Source organism: Thamnophis sirtalis, unplaced genomic scaffold (assembly GCF_051295495.1).
Source record: "Thamnophis sirtalis isolate CommonGarterSnake01/CBP01778 unplaced genomic scaffold, rThaSir2_p1.2 scaffold_11, whole genome shotgun sequence".
Taxonomy (NCBI): domain Eukaryota; kingdom Metazoa; phylum Chordata; class Lepidosauria; order Squamata; family Natricidae; genus Thamnophis; species Thamnophis sirtalis.
Window position 1 is genome coordinate 57744008 of NW_028261391.1, and position 24709 is coordinate 57768716.

At 38.2% G+C, this 24709-nt stretch overlaps 1 protein-coding gene across 1 annotated transcript in view; it reads right to left on the reverse strand.

Annotated features, from left to right (window-relative positions):
• GFRA1 (GDNF family receptor alpha 1) overlaps positions 1-23467 on the reverse strand; it is a 255798-nt gene extending 232331 nt beyond the window's left edge. Inside the window, exons 1-3 of the mRNA XM_014053008.2 lie at positions 22781-23467; positions 21373-21675; positions 19644-19727 (exon numbers count right to left, since the gene is read on the reverse strand). Coding sequence (XP_013908483.2) covers positions 19644-19727; positions 21373-21675; positions 22781-22820 — 427 coding nt within the window. The 5' untranslated portion in view covers positions 22821-23467. The remainder of the gene's footprint in view (positions 1-19643; positions 19728-21372; positions 21676-22780) is intronic.
• Positions 23468-24709: the final 1242 nt, after the last annotated feature.

Below are 24709 nucleotides of genomic sequence, written 5' to 3' on the forward strand. Positions count from 1 at the left end.
GGGCTTTGGGGTCAATTGTATGCTTATGCCATTCAACTCAACTCAGCTGATTTATTACAGATACAATTTAATCTGTTAGATGCTGCTGTTTTTTATATGTGAACATTTATTTATTTGCATCCAACCTTTATTATTTGCCAAATAACTCACAGTAGTGAACATATCCAAAACAACTTCTCCTTCTACAATGTCAATGTTCTTTTTCTGTACATTATTATTTCATTTGCATTTTACTCTATTTTTCTTAAATACAGCTCTCAAGTTCAGAAATGAATTACATGTTGTTATAAAAGCAGAAAATAAGATGCCTGGAGGGTAGAGATAAACATAAAGGCGTAGAATAAAGTTGATGCAACATTACATAATTTCAATGATGATAATAACTTTTTTTGTAAGAAAAATATTGATTCAGCATATAACATCATAAAACATAATGATAAGCACATTTCTTTATTCCGTGTTCAGTTTTACAGTGCTCATTTAAGAGCTCGGTCATAGAACAAGATAGTTACTTAGCAATATAGATGGATACTGATATACATAGCTGAAGCCATAAACAAATTCTAGTTTACATGCCACATTTAAAATTACACCTGCATTTAGAAGATTAGCTTCCTTGGCCAAATCATATGTATAAATAAAACTTTAAATTTAAAAAAAATACTCCTTAGAGTACAGAGATAAGCACAACTTTTTATAGATCCAAATGCATATTGATTTCATATGTACATATATGCAATTGGTTACATACAGTACATTAAAAAAAAACAAGTCAGGTGCAATAATTTGGACACTTCCATATAGAATTAGGGCTGGCGGTGACCTATGCCTATGTAATGTTGACACAGGATCTCCTAAGAACATATATTACTTTCAAATATACAGTTTAGGTATATATAAACAATGCTGGGTGTATATAACGAAAGGTAAGGAAACAAGCCAAAAAGTTTGGTTGATCTGACTATCTGCAATGAAATGTTAAGAGAATTAGTGAAGGGTTATTAAGTTGAAGAGTTTCTGAATGTGGGACAGATAATTATTTAGTAGCATCAAGAGAAGATTCTAGGAGAAAACGCACATGTAACAAAAGACAAGAAATAAAAGAAATCAGAGGAAAACAATAGGCTGCTTAATGACCTTTCAAGGCTTCAATGGACTTTTAAAAATTACTTATGACCCATTTTCAAAGTTATGACTGCCACACACGCCTTTCCACAATCACGTGATAGCACTTTGGGTGCTTAGAAATCAGCTCGCATTTATGTCGGATTGCAGTGTCCCATGATCATGTAACCATAATTTACAACTTCTTTTGTCCTCTTAGAGTAAAAAACGCCCATTAGATATCCTGGGTTCACTTATTGACCAAATTGTTCAATAACGTGATTCACTTAATGACCATGGTAAAAACCTTATTGTGAAAATGGTTGTGAAATCAAGTCAAGTCACATGGTGACCTGCTTAACTACCGCAATGACTTATGCCCAAAATTCTGGGTTCAATTTGATTCATAATAAGTCAGGGCTACCTTGAGATTGACTGAGGAAGATAAGTCTGAGTACTCTAGGACAGAGTATAAGAGGAATCCAACAGAATTATTGGACAATGGACAGAAGTAAGGAAAGTATGAATGACCGGAACAGAAGAAGAGGATAGTTTCTGGCAATCGCCAAGAATGAAATCTCCTCAAAGTTCTTAAAAACAATCAGACCAGCTAAGAAATTTAAAACAGGAATAGTCACCATTATCCGGTGTCAAAATTAACAAAATTTATCCAACAATGATTAAGTTGGACACAATAACATCGAAAAAGGAAGCAACTAATAATGTTGTTGCTATTTTAGTAACTACAAATGGACTACAATGGAAAATATTTTTCCTAATATAACCAGAGTATAACTAGTGAGTTTTGTGAAATGTTAAAAAACAAAGAGATTTAAGAATGAGAACAGTTAATTTAAAATAAATATTCAAAAACTTGTTGGAACATGATTATACACCACATCTCCAGATTGGGCAAGTGAAAAAAAAAATCAGAAAGGTGCTTACTTGCTAATATTACATCAGACCATTTCCCTATTTTCTAGGGGAAATATAAATCATTCTTTCAATTTTACAGTCCAAGTAAGCCTTTTTGTTATAATAACATTAAACCACAAATGATTATGTTCCATTAACATGTTTTCAATTCCTAGTGTCCACATAGATTTTCTCCAATAGGGTCTATGCCTAACCCCAATGGTGTATTCATCGCCTCTGTAACTGAATTTATCCATTTTGCTGTTGATCTTCCTCTTCTTCTCTTTCCTTCCATCTTTCACAGTATTAGAGCCTTTTCCAGATAGCTGAGACTTCATGTAATGCCTGAAGTTGGATAATTTGAGCCTGGTCATTTGTGTCTCAGCTGACAACCCCGGGTTGATTTGTTCAATGATCCATCATTTTGTTTTCTTGTTTGTCCACAATACTCTTGGGAGTCTTCTCAACCATCGAAGTTCAAAAGCATCAATACTCTTTTCTCACAAACCATTCAGCTACATCCAAGAATGAAATTTTTTCTAAAGCAAACTAGAGAGCCAGTTTTTCTAGGAACCAGCTTAGGAAAAAAGTGAGAAACTAAGTAAGGTTGCTATTATTACTGTCTTTCCCTGCCAATTTTGTTCCTCCCTTTTTAGGCAATGCTTGGACATCATTAACTTAACTTTGCACTTTTTATCTAATACAGTGGTTCCCAAACTTGGCAACTTTAAGACTTGTGGACTTCAACTCCCAGAATTCTCCAGCCAGCTGGCTGGAGAATTCTGGGAGTTGAAGTCCACAAGTCTTAAAGTTGCCAAGTTTGGGAACCACTGATCTAATAAATAGCTTTCAGATAGGTATACAGAAAAAAATAATTATATAGAGCCGTGATGGCGAACCTATGGCAGGTATGCCACAGGTGGCATGCAGTGCCCTCTCTGTGGGCACACGAGCCATCACCCTAGTTCAGTTTCACTGCACATGGGTGTGCGCCTCCCGCCAGCCAGCTGGTCATCGGATCTCTGGCGCACTTGCACAGGGCACTTTCAGGAAGCCATGCATGGGGGTGGGGCACATACGGGAGAACATGCACATGTGAAGAGGGCAACGCACATGTGCAGGGGCCGCACACACAATGCATTTTGGGTGTTTCACACGCTTTGCCCACTCGCTCCAGAAAAAGTTAGCCATCACTGATATAGTGTCAGTAATGCATACAATAAGAAATTAACCTCGCTTCCTCGTGATGATGCAAAAACCTATTTTTAAGTTCCAGCAGAAACCAAAAGCCTTGATAAAACTCTTAATGAAGTTATCAAAGATAACTTAAAGTGGCTGTTATTCATTTGTTTTTAAAGGAAATTGATTTTAAGCCTCCAGATGCTGGAATCAACTATATTAGATCAGTCTTGCCCAATTTGTTATATCCCAGATGTTCTGGATCAATCTGAGTTGATCAAGTCCAGCTTCTGTTTTCACATCCAGATCTACCAGATATCCTCCAATTTGTTCTCCCCAAAAACTGCTATTTGAAATTGCACTGTTCACAGTTTAGGAAAGGGGAGTATTAGATACTCTATAGAATTATTAAAAAGATATTTGTTTGGCCTGGGCAAACATTATGAAATCATTGCTTTATTTCTTTCTTATTCTTCTCCAAAGCTTAACAGAACAAAAGCTTTCCCCTCCTGAGTTCCTGACAGTATGCAATTCAAAGCTGTTCCTATTAATCCACACGTCTCCTCCGAACGCATCTGAACTGCCTACCATTTCAACACTAATATTGCAGAGAATATTGCATTTCTAGTCATCTTCACAGTTTCCTCTTCAATTTTGTTTTGCGAAGGTGGAGCATTAACAATAGGAAGAGACATCTCACACATTGTCTGCCTTTGGGAACACTTGCTTGGAAACACATACAATTTGACCTCTCGAAGCTTGAAAGCCGCTTGCTTCAACAACTATCAAAAGGTTTCCTGTTTTCCTGTTCTCTTTGCTTTTATGTAGAGTAAAATTTTGAAATGATATTCGAATGACAAGAGCAGTAGCCACCGCAATAGGAGTAGCAAACATTTTCTCAGTCTGCTTCAATTAATAACTAGACGATAGCACTATGTATGAATTTTTCTTGGGGCACTGTCTTTGTTGCCTTTTGTAATCTTTTTATTGCTTTGCAATATGAAGGCACTGAATCTGCAGTATTCTAAAATGTAGCTTTTGATGGAATAGATAGCCATTTAAAAAATATAAAAGCTGTAATCAAACTAGAGCTGGGCTGAATTTTAAATGTGCGTGTTTTTCTGTGTCTTTATTGAGTTCTCCCCAGCACATTTTTTCAGGTAACTCTGAAGCCTTGACGTATCGTTATGTTAAGACCTGTTGCTTATTCACTACCTGATATCAACCAAAGAGCATGTATGAAATATGATGTACTCATGGCACTGCATAAGCCATAGGACAACATTACTGTTGGGAAATGCTATCCCACAGCAGCAACTCGGGAGAGAAGCTGTAGCTTCAATCTTGCCTCTGGGCAATTACACAGTATTGACTATGGACTGATTCCCATGATTAACTGGGACAAAATGCATATGGGTACTAGTTTAACGCATGCAGAAATATAAATTCTATCCCTCTGTGTGTTATTAATTACAAAAGTGGAATGAACCCCGGTGCCCATCTGAGTGTGTCTCCTCATCCACATTATGATTCAATTATTCACAGACCAGATAGGAATGGAAACATCATGTTAGTCTAATCATCTCCCTGATGGAGATACATTCCTTTTTTTTCTTCCAATGCTTTCTCTCTTAAAAATAATTCCACACCTTTTTGTAACCTAAAGGGAAGATTCATTTTATTAGTTATGAAATATATTTATAACAGCCATAACAGTTCTAGATCAGCAATAATAATAACAACAACCATTAATGATAATGATGCAATTTCATCTGGATCCATATCCAGTTATATATATATATGAAGAGAAATAAATACAACTGCTTTTTCTAATTTTATACGGATGAATATGTTCATGTTCATGGTTGAATATTTAAACCGTTTTCTGCCCAGATATGTAATATGTATAATTAATAATATCCAAAATTAGAAATACAACAAAACCTTGTCTATAAAATGTGAATTTAGAATGTTAGGTTTGACTAATACAAATATAATACAGTTAAACTGAATGCTATCTATCTAGCAAATATACTTAGAATCATGCTACTGTATGTGCTAAATAAATAAATACTTAGACTCAAAAACCAAAAGGCAGAAAACATGTTTTATGATATTGTTCTTCAAAAGTGTGAGGCTTTATAAAAACTGCCTGCAATAAAAAGTTGAAGCTCTTCCAAGGATACTACAGTCATCTCATCTTATCTGTCCACTTTATTTATTCTTTTCCCTTCTTCTACTATGCTCAACCTTGCCAAGCACATTTCTACTCCATCATTCCACTTCCATCACATGCCTCAAATGTGTGAGTTTCCACTTGCTGATTATTGCTTCAAGATAGCAGTCGGGTTTTATTCAGTCTTGGACTGATTGACTGGTGCTTCTTATAATCCATGATGTGCTCAGTAATTATTTTCAAACTCATTGTTCAAGGGTATATATTTTCTTTCAGTCTATTTCATTGTCCAGCTTTCACAACCAGACATTACCACGAGAAAAATCATTGCTTTAACTATTCTGAACTCTGTTGACATCTAAATGCCCTTATGTTAGTTTAAAATAGTCATTTCCTCCATTGGATTGATTTCTGCTCTACTTTTCAAGCAAAAAAATCAAGCCAATTGTAAGCATAGTATACATGAGGCCTGAAAATATCTTTTACCTTATAATATTTAATATTAATATTACACTTTGTTATTTATTAACATTAACATTAATATTAACTTTACACTTTTATTTTTATAATGAGTTCTAATATTCCATAGTTTCAATTAACAAATTGACACTGTCTGCATGCATCAATGTTCTGACCTCCAATTTTGATTCTAAATATTATCTCTTCAAATATTGTCCTGCACCAGATGTGTATTAGGGGCCTCTAAATTTCTAACATGCCCTATGACTCTTACTACAATAAATTTAAGAATTATACATGAAAAAAAGCAGTCGCATGATCTTGATACTTCCAACAACTGAATCAAGATTACAAAACCAGCGTACTTTATACAGCCAGGCCAAACTAGATGAAAAAAACAAGCTGGACACAATGTGCAAAACTCTATATAAACAATAAGTTTTCAGTGCGCTCTGCAGTTGATCTACACAATATATTTTCATTATAGTCAACAAGTTTCATCATTTTTGCCTAAGCATCCATGTAAATGAAGCAACATGCATATCTGATAATCTGTGGCACGACAAAAACGCGCTCGTCAAAATAGCGGTGATAAAACCGCGTCGCTAAAGCCGCGATGTCATCACCGCGCGTCATCACCACCGCGACAACAGCGCGGCGACAGAAGGGCGCTTTAAAACAGCGCGGCGGTGGCAGAAAGTCAATTTAAATTAAGGTAAGGGTTAGGATTAGGTTTAGGGGTTTGCTTTAGGGTTAGGTTTAAGAGCCAAGGTGGCGCAGTGGTTAAATGCAGCACTGCAGGCTACTGCTAGATCAGCAGGTCAGCGGTTCAAATCTCACCGGCTCAGGGTTGACTCAGCCTTCCATCCTTCCGAGGTGGGTAAAATGAGGACCCAGATTGTTGGGGGCAATATGCTGACTCTCTGTAAACCGCTTAGAGAGGCCTGAAAGGCCTATGAAGCGGTATATAAGTCTACTGCTATTGCTATTGCTATTGCTACTGCTATTAGGTTTAGGGTTAGGTTTAGGGTTAGGTTTAGGGTTAGGTTTAGGGCTAGGTTTAGGGTTAGGTTTAGGGTTAGGTTTAGGGTTAGGTTTAGGGCTAGGTTTAGGGCTAGGTTTAGGGTGCTGAGTGCTTCAGAAGGCGCGAATTTGCCCTCCGCGATTATGTCATCGCGGTAGGGTCGCGTTTTTCCTTAGCGCTTCGAATGGCGCGGATTTGCCCTCCGCACTTATGTCGGCACGGATAAGGGCTTCGCGGTTTTGTGGTGGAACCCTGATAATCATCACAAGACTGCATGCTACTTTCTACAACATTGTTTTTCTTTTACCAGACAACCGATTATGTCCAGATAACCCTAAAATCAACACATGTATCAAAATACAAAAGAACAAACACAAAAGCAAAATTACGCTTTGCAGGAATAGTACAGATTTAAATATACTATCCCTGCAAAGTTTAGTTCAGATAATGGAGTGTCCTCCTAAGATAGATAATACATTTTTCTTCCAGACTTCCCTTTTGCATAGAAAGGTGGTAAGGGAAAACAAAAGGGCTGGAGTACACATTCCTGATTCTCTTCTATGCACAAATTTTACAAATGTTTGAATAGTGCTAGAGATTAAGTGAGAAAATAATTACAATCTGTTAGGATTGAAGACAAAAATGTCATATAACAAAAGTTAAATAACAATGTTATTTAAATCAAAGCGAGTTCTGCCTAGCAGGATAAAAGTCCCAAGAAGGTACCAAAATCTTCTGGCTGAAAAATGATCCAGCACACTATAGTAGATACAAATCCGAAAAAAGAGGATGCCATGAGAATATACAAGATCTTTGGAAAGACAGAGAAGATTGGAAGATAGCGCTATAACCCAACAACAAAAGGAGAAAAATGAGGAAGATACTAAATCAGGACTTCCAAGCAAATTAAAAAGGAAATTGAGCATTTACCCTTAATCTCAAAGGACAAGGACAAACTGATGAAAAGGTACCAGTACAAATTGAAAAGTTACATACAAACTGAACAGCCAATTAATGAATGATCAGGTTAGTATGAAAGTTGACATGTCACTCAAAGTACAAACAGTTATGAGTGGAAATAACTTGATAGTGTTGTTTATCTTCCAAAGAACCGATAGGAATTTCGTTCATTAGAATTGAAAGAACAAGGAATGAACAGCAGGAGAAACATAATGCCACGAAGAGCAGTCAGATCAATGGAATTTATCCATTATCATAATGGAAAAAAAACACTTTGAGAAAACGTGAATGCTTAATGAAGCCCTTAAACTTCAGCACTAGACATTATACATATGGAGAGGTGAACAAGGGGGAGTTCTACTGTCTCAAAACTCTAATAGAAAAATGGAGTTTTGTAACAACAGCTAGTAATAGCATTCATGTAGATTGTGAGGGTAGAGATGCATCTGAGCCACTCAAATTGTCTGGTATCATCAGCTCTCTTAACAACCTGTCAGTTCTTCACATTTCTGCTCCTCAAATGGACTATTTTCTGCCATTACACTTTTTTTGTGTTGCGTATCTTTCGTGTTGCAGTTTTGCTGGAAGAACAGTCTATACAGGACAATAACTTGACATTTGCAAAAATTGCTTTCATTCATTCAGCTTTAGAACTGAAGTGCTTCGTACCAAGTAAATAACAGAAATTGTGTTAATGACTTATTTCAATAGCAATGATTCCAAGTAATTGCTTGGGTTTTAGCGGCACAGATCCTGCCTTATTGCTTATTTTAAGATGTTAGCAAGATGCTGATGTAAAAAAAACAAATTGTTAGGCTTGCATCGGGGGAAATGTTTCTGCAGCAAACAAAAAATTCTATATAGATTTTTGAGAACTTTCTTCTGGAGCTTTTATCCAAGATCAGTATTCCTCTTTAAATAACCTGAATTATAGCACATATCTCTTATTTATGTATACATTACCTTTTGGTAACGTATTTTAAACACTTAAAATACAAACACATTGTTTCTATTATTTTCCACTTATAGTCAATAATTGATGTATGCTATGAACTTTTTAACCAGAATTATTCTAGCAACTAAACTTTAAATTGTGCAATAAAAATATAAGTGCAGAAAGTCAAATATTACATAGCAAGAATGATATAAAATCTATAAAACAGTAAACATATGGCTATCTATGAGTTCTGATTTATACAGCTTTGCAAATAGATGTAGACTTTTCTGCTTTGAATTCAAAATGCCTTTTCCCCACTCTGAATTGCACCATTCATCCCCTGCTATTTAGTCTGCCTACATACATATATCACCAGTTTGTTTCTTAGCCATTTGACTTATGATAAAGAGACTGTTTGAATAAAAAATAAATACGTTGATAACCTGTTGCAAAGTACCAGACTCTAATATCATATTTATTTGCAAGAATGTTTTTGGACTTCACATAGATATCATACGCATTCAAAGAAAATAAGAGTTGTGGATGGCTACTTCTGAAGGCTTTGCATGGAAATGTACACACCAAGTTAATTGAGAAGAAGTGTAAGGGACTATCCTGTATTTACACAAAGCATCGCACCAATTTATAAAAGTGTATGACTGGCCAACAGCAGTCATTTGAAAGAATGTTCTCTTAAAGTGCACACTGGCAAAAGGCTTAGTTTCTGCATAAACTTCTAAACAGCCATCCATCCTCAAAGTCTTCCAAAGGTCAGAAACTCAAGATCATTTATCAAAGGAATGAAAGTCATTCCAGAGAGGATGTGCTAATTTCCTTTGTACCTTGGTATTGTATTAAAGATACAAAAGTAAATGTATGGTTGTTGTTGGGTATATTGGGTATATTGACTCATGAAAGCATCCAGAATGGTATTCTGTTTAACTGTTTTTAGAATGTTTCCTTATATTCATTTAATTTATTCATGGATAAAAACATAAGGAGTGCTTGCAGTGATATTAGAGATGTGTTGGTTGGGGATATGAATATATTTTATTACATTATAGAATATAAATATAGCCAAATACAATGATATTTATACAATAGGAACTGGAAGCTATTAGCGCTGTAATGATTAAAGTAAATTAAACCTTTCAAAACAGAAAATTTATATCAATATTATTATTTCTGAGATGTAAAGGGAGAGTTGCTTAAATTGTGCAATTAATGATGAATATTACATCAATAGAAAGTTGCAAAGTAACTTACATTATTTTATAATAGAAAAAGTTTAGATCTTTGAACCTACGACTAAAGTCTCAACTGCATTAATGGATAGTCACAGCCTGCAAGATATTAAAATTAGATGTGGCATTTTATCCAGCAATCAATTCCCGAAGACCTGGTTAGACAGCTGTTTGATGGAACTAAGGTATCATTGCATCACTGTAAGCTATTCCAAGTAGAGTTGCCTTATTACAGATAGTCCTCAATGTACTACCATTTTACAATCATTCAAAGTTATGGTGGCCTTGGAAAAAGTGATTTAAAACCTATAGTTGTACTTACAACTAAATGTTGCAATATCCTGTGATCACATGATTGCAATTCATTACTGGGCAACCAGTTCACATTAATGATCACTTGCAGTGACCTGTGGCCATACGATCAACATCTGGTACCTTTTTGGGTTGATTTCTGGAAAAAACACCCATTGGGGAAACTGGAATCAGTTCACAAACATTTGAGTCTCTTTTTCAGTTTATGAACACCAATGACTTATGATGGAAATGTGGTTGTAAGTCAAGGATTACCTGCATTATTATGGTTTGTTGCACAGTCAACCACATGTTTGAATTGATTTTGGCAATTTCATCCACCTGCCAAGTCCTTCCAACAACCTGGGATAGGCAGATATTTTTGTTTGAAGGCATTAAAGATATCAAGGCAGGATGCAAGCTGTTCCAAGAAAAGCTGCCTGTTGCAATGGTGATTTTCTCAATGTTGATGGAGTTCAAGTGCTGCTCCAGTTATTTTGGGATTGCACCCAAGGCACCTATTGCCACATTACTATTTTTGTATTTGCCTAGTTGTGTGAGATATTCTAAGTACAGAAGCCATTTGTTCTTCAATTTGGTTAAGCTTCTTTTTTGAATATATGCATTCCATTTATGGATACATTGACTTGTGCAAACATCCCAGGTGGTATTCCATTCCAAAAATACATTAAGAATTTTATTACAGTTTCATAGCTGAGTGAACTGGCATCTCCCTCAAAGTCCAACAGGTTCCATTTTCTACAAAGTCAACTGCAACTAACCATCTTGCGAAAGAACTCCCAGATCCCGAAGGATTATCTGAATGTCACAGCTTATTATAATGGCAATAATAATAATAATAATAATAATAATAATAATGATGATGATGATGATGAAGCTGATGAAACTGTTGATCACATACTCAGCTGCTGTAAAAAAATCACGCAGACTGATTATAAATTGCGGCACAATTCAGTAGCACAAATGATCCATTGGAATTTGTGCAAAAATTATAATATTAAAACAGCAATAAACTGGTGGGAACATCAGCCTGAAAAAGTCACCGAAAATCAGATGGTCAAGATCTTGTGTGATTTCCGTATAACAAACCGACAAAATACTGGCGCATAATACACCAGACATCACACTGGTTGAGAAAAATAAGGTCACAATCATAGACATCGCAATACCAGGTGATAGCAGGGTCACCGAGAAGGAACATGAAAAAATCGCAAGATACCAGGACTTAAAAATCGAAATTCAACGACTATGGCACAAACCAGCAGTGATAATTCCAGTGGTAATTGGCACACTGGGTGCTATTCCAAAAGCACTGGAATTACATTTAAAACAGTTAAAAATTGACAAAATCACCATCAGTCAATGCAAAAAGCCGCACTGCTTGGATCTGCACGCATATTACGAAAATACGTTACGACGTCCTAGGCCCCTGGGTGGGGCCCGACTAGTAACCAATGCCAAATCCGGCGAAACAACTGGCCGCTGTGATACAATTCTAGTATAATAATAATATAGCATGGCAACAAGCCATGGTTGGCTTACCCACAGATTTCTGCATAAACCACAGCTCCCTGGGTTCACATGATTTAAAAAATACAGATCTTAGTTTCCAAACTGCAAGGACCATGTTCTCACAAAACACTAGACCAAAATAGCAATAGCAACAGCACTTAGACTTATATACTGCTTCATAGTGCTTTTACAGCCCTCTCTAAGCGGTTTACAGAGTCTGCATATTGTCCCAACAATCTGGGTCCTCACTTTACCAACCTTGGAAGGCTGAGTCAACCTTGAGCCTGGTGAGATTTGAACTGACGAACTGCAGCTAGCAGTCAGCTGAAGTAGCCTGCAGTACTGCACTCTAACCACTGAGCCACCTCGGCTCTTCAAAATGAAAGAAGTCCAATGACCATTAACTTATCATCAATTTATTTTTCCTTTTCTTTACCATCAAACTGAATATAAACTAAAATTCGTCAAATCTTTGTATACTAACTTCTCAAGCTTCCAATAAAAGAAATAAACAATCTCTGATCACAAGGATATTTTGACTTGGCATGTCATTTTACACAAGAGCCTTTGTTCCCTTACAGGAAGCAGGAATTTCAGCAACTAAAGTGAGGGAGAAGTTTGAAAAGAAATTGTCTCTTGAAATGGCCTGACATCACAAAGTCTTGAAAAGGATGACTGAGAGACCAAATCTGACAAAGAAACTAATAAAATATCCCAATTAGATCAGGAAGGAATGCAAATAGGAAGCGGCTAAGGCAGTCAAGCAAAAAGACTTCCTTGGATGCAATCAGATTACAGAAAGAAAAATTGAAGAAAAAACAGAAGTAGGCATCAGCTGTTGATCTCCACACAACGTTCATAATTGCTCTCTGCCTGGAAGTATATTTGGTTCCTCTACACTAAGAAGCTGCAGTCAGAAATGTCAGCAGCTCGAGTACTTCTACATATTTATCGCAGCTACTTGTGTAAAAATATTTGAAAGTGGGGGCCTGACTTCCACAAGAAAAGGTTCTGCAGAGGTCAAAAGCATATTGCTGCAGCTGCCATTACCAAAAGCTAAAAAAGCAAAGTGCAAACACTTCTCCTATATTAAAGCCACATTTACGATCTGTTATAGTGAGAGGCAACATAACCTTTATTGCCTTCCAGTGCAAGATCTCAGCGTTCTGCATCCAAAATTAATCTTCCCCAACCAGCACCCTCCCTCCAGTTCAATTCCATCAATCCCAGCAATCACAGGGTGGGGTGGGGTGATGCGATGTGGGGAAACAGAATCTTTCGGGTGGCAAACTGCACAAACAATTGGAACGTCCTTCAAAAATGGAGGCTCCTTTAAAAATAAAACTTTACAGCAGTGTTTCTCAACCTTGGCCACTTGAAGATGTCCGGACTTCAACTCCCAGAATTCCCCAGCCAGCAGTCGCTGGCTGGGGAATTCTGGGAGTTGAAGTCCAGACATCTTCAAGTAGCCAAGGTTGAAAAACACTGCTTTACAGTATTGGGCCAACTCACTGCAGAACAACTTGCCACGGGTAACTTGCCATGGGGCAACTTAACAATTCTATTTAATCATTTAAAATAAATAAAAATTATTTTAATTTCTGCCATTCACATTTCATTCTGTCCTTCCATTTGCATACTTTTTTAAATGATCCTATTCTATCTTTTCCTTGCTATTAGTGTAATTCTTGTTCCACAGTGAGTTGTACTGCGACAAGATGGTCGTGGTGGCCAGCAATACCCAACTTAGCTTTCCATTGCTTCAATTTCTGAGAAAAGTTCCTTACAGAGCCATCCTCATAGCAAACTCCTCCGATTTTGCAACAGGCTCTAATATCACAATACTGTGAAGTTTTTTTTGTTAAAGGAGCTTCCATTTTTTAAGGAGACTCCAATTGTTTATTCGGTTTGCCATCAGAAAGATTCTGTTTACCAACAACTCATCACCCAACCCCATCCCATCCTGTGATTTCGGGGATTGAGAGAATTGAACTAGATGGAGAGTATGTATCTTTCATGTTCCAGTTTTGCTGGAAGAACAGGACAACAGCATTGAGAATTTAGACCTATATTCTGCTTCATAGCCCTCTCTAGTCAGTTTACAGAAGTCAGCATTTTGCCCTCAACAATTTTCCACTACTACCATAGGAAGAATCACCAAACAGAACTGGATAAATTTGCAGGTGTGATTTTTGAAGAGAAATGTTTTCCCCCTGCAGAAATGGACAATATTCATAATGCTGTTCTGTTTCCATAAAAGAAACAGGACTATCATCGTTCATAATGAAAGAATTAGAGGGGTTCTGTTGGAGGCGGGGATTATGTAGGGAGCCATATGAGACTAGAGTCCCACTCGTCCTTCATTTCAATACATATATATAGATATAATCCTTCATTATATATATATATAATCTCATAGGGCTGTTCACATAAAAGAAACTTGGATAGTTTTGAAAAATGAATATGAAATACATGGCAAGAAACATTATGCAGCATTTTTAAGAATGCGCTGAAATAATATTTCCCCAAATCTCAACTCTATCAAATTCTTTTATTATTATTGCTCCCAAAAGTAATAAAAAGCAAAGAATACCAAACAATGGGGTAAGTCCTGCTGTGTACAGTATTTCAACAACCTCCCACAAAGTACTTCTTGCTTGTACAAATGAGGCCACTTCTTTACAATAACTAGATACTTTTCTACAATGGAAAATTACATTTATAACACCAAAACATGTGGTCCTTGTTATCAAATATCCCATTAATCATGGTTTCATAGTAAGTACCGTGTTTCCCCGAAAATAAGGTAGGGTCTTATTTTCTTTTGACTCCCAAAATAAGCACTTGGCTTATTTTCACGGAGGTCTTATTATTTTGAGGTGCAGGAGGCAGCGAGCATGGTCACCTCATGACTGCTGCTGTGTTGCAATATTTTCAGGAAGGGCTTATTTTTGGGGGATGGCTTATTTTAGAGCATGCGCTCAAAAGCCCGATTGAGCTTATTATCCAGGGAGGTCTTATTTTCAGGGAAACAGGGTACAAACAAACCTTATTATCCACAATAAATCAATATACCTCAAATGGGATACTTTACAGCATGCATCCAAAATCCTAAGCTCGTAAATGCCATGGAATTGAAATTTAGCAAGTTATGGCTACTTTAGCTGCATTGCATCTCCATGCTGCTGTGATTGACCAAAATCACCTTATCGTGATGGGTGTATCTCCCCTTTTCCTGCTTCCATCTGGTCCCTGCTTCCAAACAGGGGTAGTGAGGGAGAGGAAATAGTGCCAGTCCATATTATATGTGAAAAGAAGAATGCTTCCTGTCAGCTTCCCACAAGTCAATGAGGATGTCAGCAGGAAGTATGAACTCTTCTGAGGTGATGACATATACCTCAAGGATTGAAATTCTGCAAAACTTCAGCTAGGACCCATTACTCCTGTGGGACCGAAATTTTGCAAAATTATTTAAAATGCCTCCTGCCAGCTTCCCACAAAGAAAGTCAATTGGGAAGCCAGCAGGAAGTCAGAAGTCACTCCCACTCCCACACTTTTTTGCCCATCCCAAGATATTTGTTTCTTGTTTAGATAAAGAAATATCTCTGAAACGATGATTTAATGAATCAGACAATACAACGGTATCAAGCGTAGAATATAATATAAATTATAAAATTTTGGATAACATTTAGCCTGACCTCTGCCTGGAACAGGAATTTGCACTATAGTATCCCCCATTATTACAAAAATCTATCGATTTGTAATTTAAAGCCAACAAAGAACTCAGACTAATTTTACCCCATCGTCTACATCAGTGGTTTCCAACCTTGGCAACTTTAAGACCTGTGGACTTCAACTCTCAGAGTTCTGGGAACTCTGGGAGTTGAAGTCCACAAGTCTTAAAGTTGCCAAAGTTGGAGATCACTGGTCTACATGATAGACCTTTTGATACCTCAAGACAACTCTCATGTCTCCCTGTCGCTTTCTTTTTTCTGGACTGAATACAATCAGTGTTTCAAACAGTTCCTCAAAGATTTTTCCTTCCATGCTTCCTGTCATTTTGACTGCACTGCTCTGACATTTTTCAATTTGCCAATGTCCTTCTTAAAATACAGTACCCAAAACTGAATGCAGCATTGCAGGGATAGTTTGACTAATACAAAATAGAGAGGACAATGTTTTATCTTGCTCTTGCCATTGTATCTGTTAATGCACAATCACAACTGCTTTTCTGCAACATCACATTCTTAATTGACATTCAGCTTGTAATATACCAACCAAGCTAGAGTACTTTTGGCATATACTTTGCCTAGTATGTTCCCTACACTAATTTTACACTCATGCGTTTGATTTTCCCTATCAAAAGGTAGGACTTACCAATTGTTGCTATTGAGATTCATCTTGTTGGTTACTGTTCTTTAGTCCAACTTGTCAAGACCTTCCTTAATCTTATTACTGTCTTCTACAGTGTTTGCTTTTCCCCTATCTTTTTGTCATATGCAAATCTGATAATCCTATTTTCTTACTCCTTCTTCAGTTCATTTATAAGTAGGCTGAACAGCAGATACTTTTCTTACACTTTTTAGTGGCAATTCTTCAGTGGTCTTTCCTACTTTTCCTGTGTAGGCTGGCAATTAACCTGTTCCAGGCTTTGTTTCTCCAAACAAAGCACCTGTTCTACTACTGAACTACTCATTCATCAATACTGCTACAATGCGTTGCTTCAATTAAATTTTTTATAGTAAACATAGTGGATACAAATTCTTTGAAAGACAGCTTGGTGTAGTGGTTAAGGCATTAAGCTCAAAACTAGGAGACCATGAGTTCTACCCTTCCTTAGGCACAAATCCAGGTTGGACCAGTCATTCTCTCAGCCTTAGAAAGAAGGCAATAGCAAATCCCTTTCAAAAAATCTTGCCAAAAAAACCTGCAAGAGATTGTTATAATCTCTTGAGAATCAAGCACAATTGAACAGGAGACGGGGCGGGGGGGGGGGGGTATTTATACAACTGGCTAAAAAAGACCTTATTCCAGTTGTGATACTCTCCAAACATGAATACCAAAAATCAATAACTCTCATAAGTATGCCACACTAGCTTAGCACAATTTCATAGAAAAGAAATGAGGGAAAGAAGAAAATTATGCAAATATGGAAAGTGTCATTCTCATTTTTTTGTGATTCTAGAAACATATAACTATGTTGCTTATTGAAAAATATATGAAGCAAAAATGAACCATTGCTTTTCACCAGTCCACTATTTCTTTTACAAAATACCCAGAGAGAGTTATTGAGATTTTCCAACCTGAATCTAATAAATTATTCAGAAGCTTGGTCTCATTGTGTAAAGAAAGCCATATGGGAGACACACAAAATTGTGGTCATATAAAACAGACCAACATTGACCTCAGTTATGCTCATATATAACTCTGACAAGGGAAAACACTGTCTTGAGTGTATTTAATATGCAATGTAAACACTGACCAGATTTGGAGGTAGGCAGATAGAAACCCTGATATATTAAGCAAGTTTACCAATCAAATTAGTAAAAAGCCAACATTTCAAATACAGTATTCTTTCTGGTTATACACCCAGTGAGCTTGAAACAGGAGAGTACAGCAGATCAATAAATTAACACAGTAAGAATCTAATTAGGAGACAACTGTTGCTGTTCAATACTTTCAATGCATTAGAATATTGATTCATATTCACAGTATTGTCTAAATTAAAGAAACTTCTATGTACTTTCGAAAACCAATCCTACTTCTGAATACATGGGAATACCAGGAGAAGAATACACAATACTTCCAGCTTCATAAGTAGATCATGCAAGTTAGGCAGTTATGAGATCTAACAAGATCTAACAACTAATGACTGAGGTGATAGCAAAACAGAGAAAGCAACACACTTGCCTTGTCGAAAGAAAAGGAACAAAGATATCAGAATTGAGCCAGAAAAGCTTACATTCAATCAAGTTAGCTCTGAAAGGCAGATAAAAAATGATTTCAAATTGATTTTAAAGGAACATTAAAAGCTTAGCTGCAAAGTTTGCATCAGCCAATTCAGATGAAATAGTAATGGTACTTATTTGGAAAGCCTTCAAAAAGCAATTTCTTCTCCAGGCCACTTATCCTTTGCTGGTGTTCCTCTTTTTCACCAAGGAGCTGAGTTTAAAGTGCAAATGTGCAAGCTTGGCTGATATAATGATTATATTTAATTACAAGACAAGATTTTGAAGGTGCCGTGCATTTCCTAATTGGCTTTAACTTGAGTTTTTAAATATCTATCTTTCTGATCCACCAGAAATGCAATTTAAATATGGAAGCCTAAATAAGGTTCAGTTTCACTTTGTACCAGAATAATACAAATTGTCCAAGATACTACTGTGAAAATTTTTTGAAAGCAAAATGAATAAAAGAACAAAAGATCAAATCTAGTATGAGAGTAAACCAAAATGAACTCGACGAGATTTATTTCTAAGTCCAGAAGGAAAAAAAATGAAGAAAATATTTCCCATTTAGTATAAAAAAACCCTCCCTACCCATTTCCTCCTCATCTAAACATGAAACAGAATCATCTTATTTATCCTGAAGTCAATGAAAGAAATCGGCACCAGTTATATCAGCAACCATATCTTGCATTGTACATTCTAAAGGCAGAAGATCACATTGCCACCTACAGGTATATTTAATTTCTCCCTCTCCACCTCCTTTTTAAAAATTTCTTTTGAGAGTACATAAACAATGTAAAAAGGGCTGGAACATTATAGAAAGCATTTTTAGATGAGTCTTGCAGCCCATTAATACTACAATGTCATTTAAGAACAACAGAACACAGATCATCTTTTCTCATAAATATAGCTGACAGAGGACTTTTTCCCACATAAGCATGCACATCAGATGAGTCACAAATGAATGTATAGGCTGCTTTCACAGAAAACAATATGACTTGTCAGCTGGATTGATGTCATATGCTGTTTCTTGCTATTGTTGAGCTGTACTTTTTGTTTTACTCATCTAAGTAATCACTTCATATTACAGTAATTGAACAAGAATATGCATTCATCTAGGTTATAGGTTTTTAAATAATCAAGCACTGATATCAGACCAATAAATTTGTTAGAACCCTTAGGTTCTTCTCCAAGTCTCATAATAACAAAAGCAATAGGGAACAATAATAATACAAGGACTAAAAGCCAAGAGGGTTTACAGCTTTGGCCTAAACTTAATTTGCCTAAACCATGCCCTACAAAATGGGCTTTGCTTTTAATTAAACTTGCATAAGATCAAATTGCAGAATTAATAATAATAGACTAGGCCAGGGGTCAGCAATCTTAAACATTCAAAGAGCCATTTGGACTTGTTTCTGACAGAAAAGAAAATACAAGGAGCCACAAAACCCCTCCCGTGCCTGACTATTTCCTGAGCAGCCACAAAACTAGCATATGTAGTTGAATTAAACATTCTGTTTTCTTCTGAAACTTTTCTTTTCTTGGATTTATCCATGGTTGGACTTCCGGGGTCAAAGAGCTCAATAAATCACGTTCTGGCGGGTGTCGCACATTGGCAGTTGTGATGCATATTTTGAACAACAGGGAGCCGCACTAGAGGGGTGAAACAGCCACATGCAGCTCCAGAGCAGCAGCTTGCTCACCCTTGGACTAGTTTGATATATTTTATTTGTAGTTTTGATTATAACTTTTTCATTCCAAGTTTAGAACCAGACTTATTAAAGATATAAAACCATAGAAAATGCATTATTGCATCTAAAATGCTCACTTCTGGCCACTCTACAGTTCTGTAGAAGAAACATAAGCCATTTACCTGATACAATTGGTGCTAGCCTGAATATGTCTGTTAACCTGCTGTTCACTGGTTCGTAAGGTGATTCTTCAAGCAAATCATTTCCTAAAAAACAATTTAAAATGTTTTTTTTTCTTTCATGCTTTTTAAAACATTTTCTAAACCACAACACTCCTAGGATCTCCAGGCTATTCCCAACAACAAAAATGACAATGCAATCAATTATTACTACTTTTATCTGGCCTTCCATCCCACCATATCATCTTCTTCAACTATTTTTTTTTGTAACAATTCTATATAAACTTCAATTGAAGAACTTTAATCTTTTTCTTTCTCTTTCCTACCTGCAGCTGTTAAAGACAGGAGAAGAAACGTCAAGGACTCATCACTATGAAGTTCAATCATTATTATATTTTATAAGTACTTTGTACTTACTTCCAAATAAAAGGTAGTACAGAAATCAAATAAATAATACTAAGAGAAGGCAAAAACATTTTTTTAAATGGCAGGGGACATTATGTTTATAATAATCATTTTTACACATGTTAAGAGAAAAAAGTATTCTGTTTTCAACTTTTCTTGTAAACCAAATAGATTTAGATCTACATCTACATCTAAATGCATTTAATACATGTGGAGCAAGTATTTTTCTTAGTTAAGAGGGTGCCAGAAAACTAAGGAAAAATGTATCCATACATCTATGAGAATCACAATAATTCTTTCCTCAAAAAAAATCTTAAATTTGACATTCTATGCGAAATGTATGGGTGTTTACAGAATTCTGTGGGAAAACCTAACTGTTTAATATGTGAGATACAGGCCAGCAGCCTTCTTCAACCTGGGACAAAAATGTCACCATTTTACTTGAAACAATGGAGACCATAGGCTTGGTTACTTATTTTTTTCTCAGCCTATTTTATCACTTAAGCCCAAAACCACTGCCTTGAGATACTACTTGAGATAAAGCAGAGTATAAATCTAAGAACTAAAAATGCCTCCAGATACTTGGATGAAAGACTCCAAGGAGGAAGCTACAGTCAATAATCCAAAGTTAAACTATTTTGTTTAGCAGCAAATATTGATTCAGCTAAGCCTCACAGATATAACGAGACATTCTTATAAGACATATAGAATAACAAGAATAGCATAGCTGAACTTTAAATTCTCAACAAGAGCCATATTCTGGCGATCCCTATTGCCTCAGGAAACAATGACTATGATTTTTTTCCCCCATTGGCTTGATGTCAGCTTGTTATTAAGGAATTTTTCCCCAAAATTCATCTACTCCCACATTACAGAAAGGATACTGCTGTTAGATATAATGTCTTGGGTAGCTTGGCTATGAGAGGTGTGACTTCAATTTGACCTCACAGGTGAGAAATTGGCCTGTATAATCTCCGGATTTTAGATTTCATTAACAAAGGCTGATAGTCTTTGCTGGGAGGAGGGGAAGTTCCTAATTCAACCTTTGTAGATCTGTACTCCCCTTTTGACTTTGGTTTACAAAGGTCAGAGGAGTCCCTTCTGGGGAAAATCTTTTGAGTTTGCATTTTCAACAATGGGAAACGGCACCAGCAACAGCTGCTCTGGCTGGGTGGCATCAGTGGTCCTCCCTCTGCAGCCAAAGAGCACAAAGAAAATTACAAGGTCAGCTGATGGAGGACCTGGGGGGGCAGGACAGAGGGCATTCCTTTCTAGCACTGGGGAAAGAAAGAGGCAGGGAAGGATGTTGTGTATGTCAACCACGTACCCTGTAAGCTTTGGTACATGCTCCAGTAAATACGCAGACAGTTTTTCTCCTTTTTCATGCCTCTTTTGCAGCGGCAATTATAGAGGGATTTCTGCTTGAGAGCCTCCATGGCGCTTTTGCACTCGTCCTTTGCCTCCAGGCCTGCTGCCCGGCTGAAGTTGCTCTCTTTGCCAGCTACACACTGCCTCAGTGTCCTGTATTTAGTGCTGCAGCTCTGCTCCCTGAGACACTGGTCGCTGGCTTTCACACAATCCAGATGGTCTCCTCCAAGCAGCCCACTCACTTCAGCCGAGAAGAGCACTTCTGTATTCAAAGAGAGCAAAAGAGAACCTGTCAATCCCTGAGAGGTCAGTCCAAGAGAACATACACAAGACTACAATAATTGCAAGGATGTGCAGTGGGGGGGGGGAGGCAGAGCTTGGCTTTGGTTGCCTTTCTCAGGATAGCAAAGACACCAGAGAACCCTTCAGGAAATTCTTTAAAATTGAATGTTTTTTTTAAAGTCATTGCCAAATCAATGCACCAGCTGTGTAAGATAAAGTCATCTCACCTATTACCCCTATTTCACAGCCATTTTTTCCAAGTTTCATTCTCTTTGGAAAACACGTATTTATGGAAGTTAACTTTCAAAGTACCATCCCCTTTATGCTCTAACAACAGCATTAGGAAGTTAAATGTTCATTTGCACAAAGACAGTGTTGTGATTTTAAGTTCCGTCAGGAAAAAGATCAGATGAGAGCAATATTCTCAAATATCCAGGAATCTTTCAAACTTCAGCTTTTTAAAAAGCTAGGCTTCTGATCCCTTAGAAAAAATTAAAAACAACCAGATTTTCAAATTTTTCAAATCCCTCTTCCTCCAGAGTTCTTGGTACAACCAATACGGTCATCTTTTAGTTAGTTCTTTATTTCCTTTCCAATTAAAAAAACCCCAACCTGGCCTACTCGCCCTCAAACGCACCCCATATCTATTTGCAAGCCACAGCAGAGTGGAGGTACAAGTCTTTTTTTTATTGCCACAGCTCAGGCAGGATGCAACTGTTTATAATGCAACCCTCACTTTCTTCTAATAAAGATGAATTTACTGGAAAGTTTTACTTCCAACTTACTTCCAGTTTTAAAAAAAATAATCAAAAGGCAGCCTATCTTTTGCAAACAGCACCACCCTGTGTAAGTTCTACTCAGAAGTAAGCCCAACTAAATCCCAACGAGACCCACAGCCAAGTAAGCAGGCGCTGAATTACAGCGTAAAATCCATTCTCCGCGTTGCAAACATTGGTGTAAAGGCTGTCAGACCACCGTGTCTTTCCTAGACGATCAATCGGCAATCAGCCCCTGCTTGGAACTCGCAAAGCCGAGAAAGATTGTACAGAGTCACACACCGAAGATTTAACGCACCGGCCACTTACCCATTAAGGGCAACACGAAGTAGAAGGTAGCCAGAGGCATCGTGGTCCTCGACAAATCCTTCTCTCCCAACGAACTTGCTTCCGTCGCTCCAGAAGGCGATCTCGCCACCTAAGATATTCCAAACCAGCAAGGTTCCAAAGCCAGCAAGTTCATATCCATTGAATTTACAAGGGAGAGGGGGAGAGAGAAAAAGAAAGAAAGAAATCCCCACCCTCTCCTCTCTCTCTCTCTCTCTCTCTCTCTCTCTCTCTCTCTCTCTCTCTACGTCCACCGGGAGCAAAAGCAAGAGCAGCTGCTCTGCAAAAGGAGGGGGAGGCGAGGCGAAAGGCGAAGATTTTCTCACATGGAGGAGCTTACATCCCAGGATCCCGGAAAACAGAAGGGTCGATTTCTCAATAAAAGCGAGAGCCAAGGAGAACGAGCCTTTCTCACTTCAAGCGCGGGAGCGCAAAAATTCCGAGCTGGAGCTTCCCTAGCCTCTTTTTCGGGGGATTGGGGGGGGGGGGCAACGGCTCCCCCCAGCAGGAACTCCAAGAAAGCGGAGGGAGGGGAGGGTGAAAAGGAACCGCGATCCAGAGGTTGGTTTCCCAGTCCCGCTGCCGTCCGACAACCCGTCGCCGATCTCCTTTACAGCCGCCTCCAAGTCACCATTAACGTCTTTGCGGGCGACCCCCGGGTTAGCACAAGGGGTCCCTCTGCCTCTTCGGGGGGGGGGACTTTATTTTCCACCTCCCCGAACCTGCAGTCTTTCGGGATCTGCGCCCAATTAGCTGGGTCCGAGCTCGATTATCGGAGAAAGGCACTAGAAAGGCGGCCAGCCCCACCGAAGCCTCCGGAGCAAAAAAAGAGAGCCTTTTTGTAGCGCCGCCGGCGTTTCTCGACGCGTTCCAGTCGCCCCCTCTATTGGACGAAGAGACGCGAGCAACGGACGGGGCTCGCGATCCCGGCAGGAGAAAGCGCTCTAGCAGGTGCAGCTCCTGCGCACAGCCTTCCCCGGGAGTAAAGTCCCTCCGCAGGGTCGGAGAAGGCAAAGGCGAACGGCTTTCTCACGTCCCCCGTCCGCGAAAAAGTTTTTCCTGCGCTTGGTCGGGTTTCACCCAGTCGCCATAAAAAAATAAAATAAAAGCAAGAAGCCACGTTCGTTCGCGAGTGGACGCGGGAGGGAGCTTTAGTACCAACCGGGCGGGGGGAGGAGAGGCGATGGGGGGATGGAAGGAAGGAAGGAAGAAAGAGAAAGAAAGAAAGAAAGAAAGAAAGAAAGAAAGAAAGAAAGAAAGAAAGAAAGAAAGAAAGAAAGAATGAATGAATGAATGAATCTCAATGGAGTTTTAATTCTAAGTCAAAGGAGCCGGGGGTTTGGAGAACTTGGTTCGCGCTCCAGACTCTCTCGTCTGACAGTCCTCGACCCTCGTCCTTGTGAAGAAAGACCCTTCCCCAGCAAGCGAGCGCTTTTGCGGGAAGGCGCCTCCCTTTCGCTTTTTTTTTCCCCACTGAGCGCGTCCCTGCCTTTCCCGCTTGCCAAGGAAAGAAACTTTCAGGCGCCCTTCCCACGGCCAGCCTGCGCGCGTTACCAGGTGCGCAAGGGAGCAAAGCAGCCAACCTCGGGGAGAAAGCCTCTTGGCCGGGGTTTGTGACAGGGGGAGGGGAGGGGCAAGCACGGTGTTCTTGAGGCTTCAGCTGTTTCAAAGGCAACTCCCCGCTGGCTTGCATTGACTGTTGCTATCAAATATTGGATAAATGTCACAGGCAGTTAAATTATCCATTCAAGAGCAAAGCATACATAGCCCCTTTTATCTTACAAATTATATCAACCTAAGCGATTAGGGAAGGCGTCCTTGCTGTAGGTAGTTGGCTGTAGCACGTCCCCCCCCCCCCAAAAAAAAATCCAAAACATTGATAGCAGAAGGAAACAAGGCAAGTTAATATCT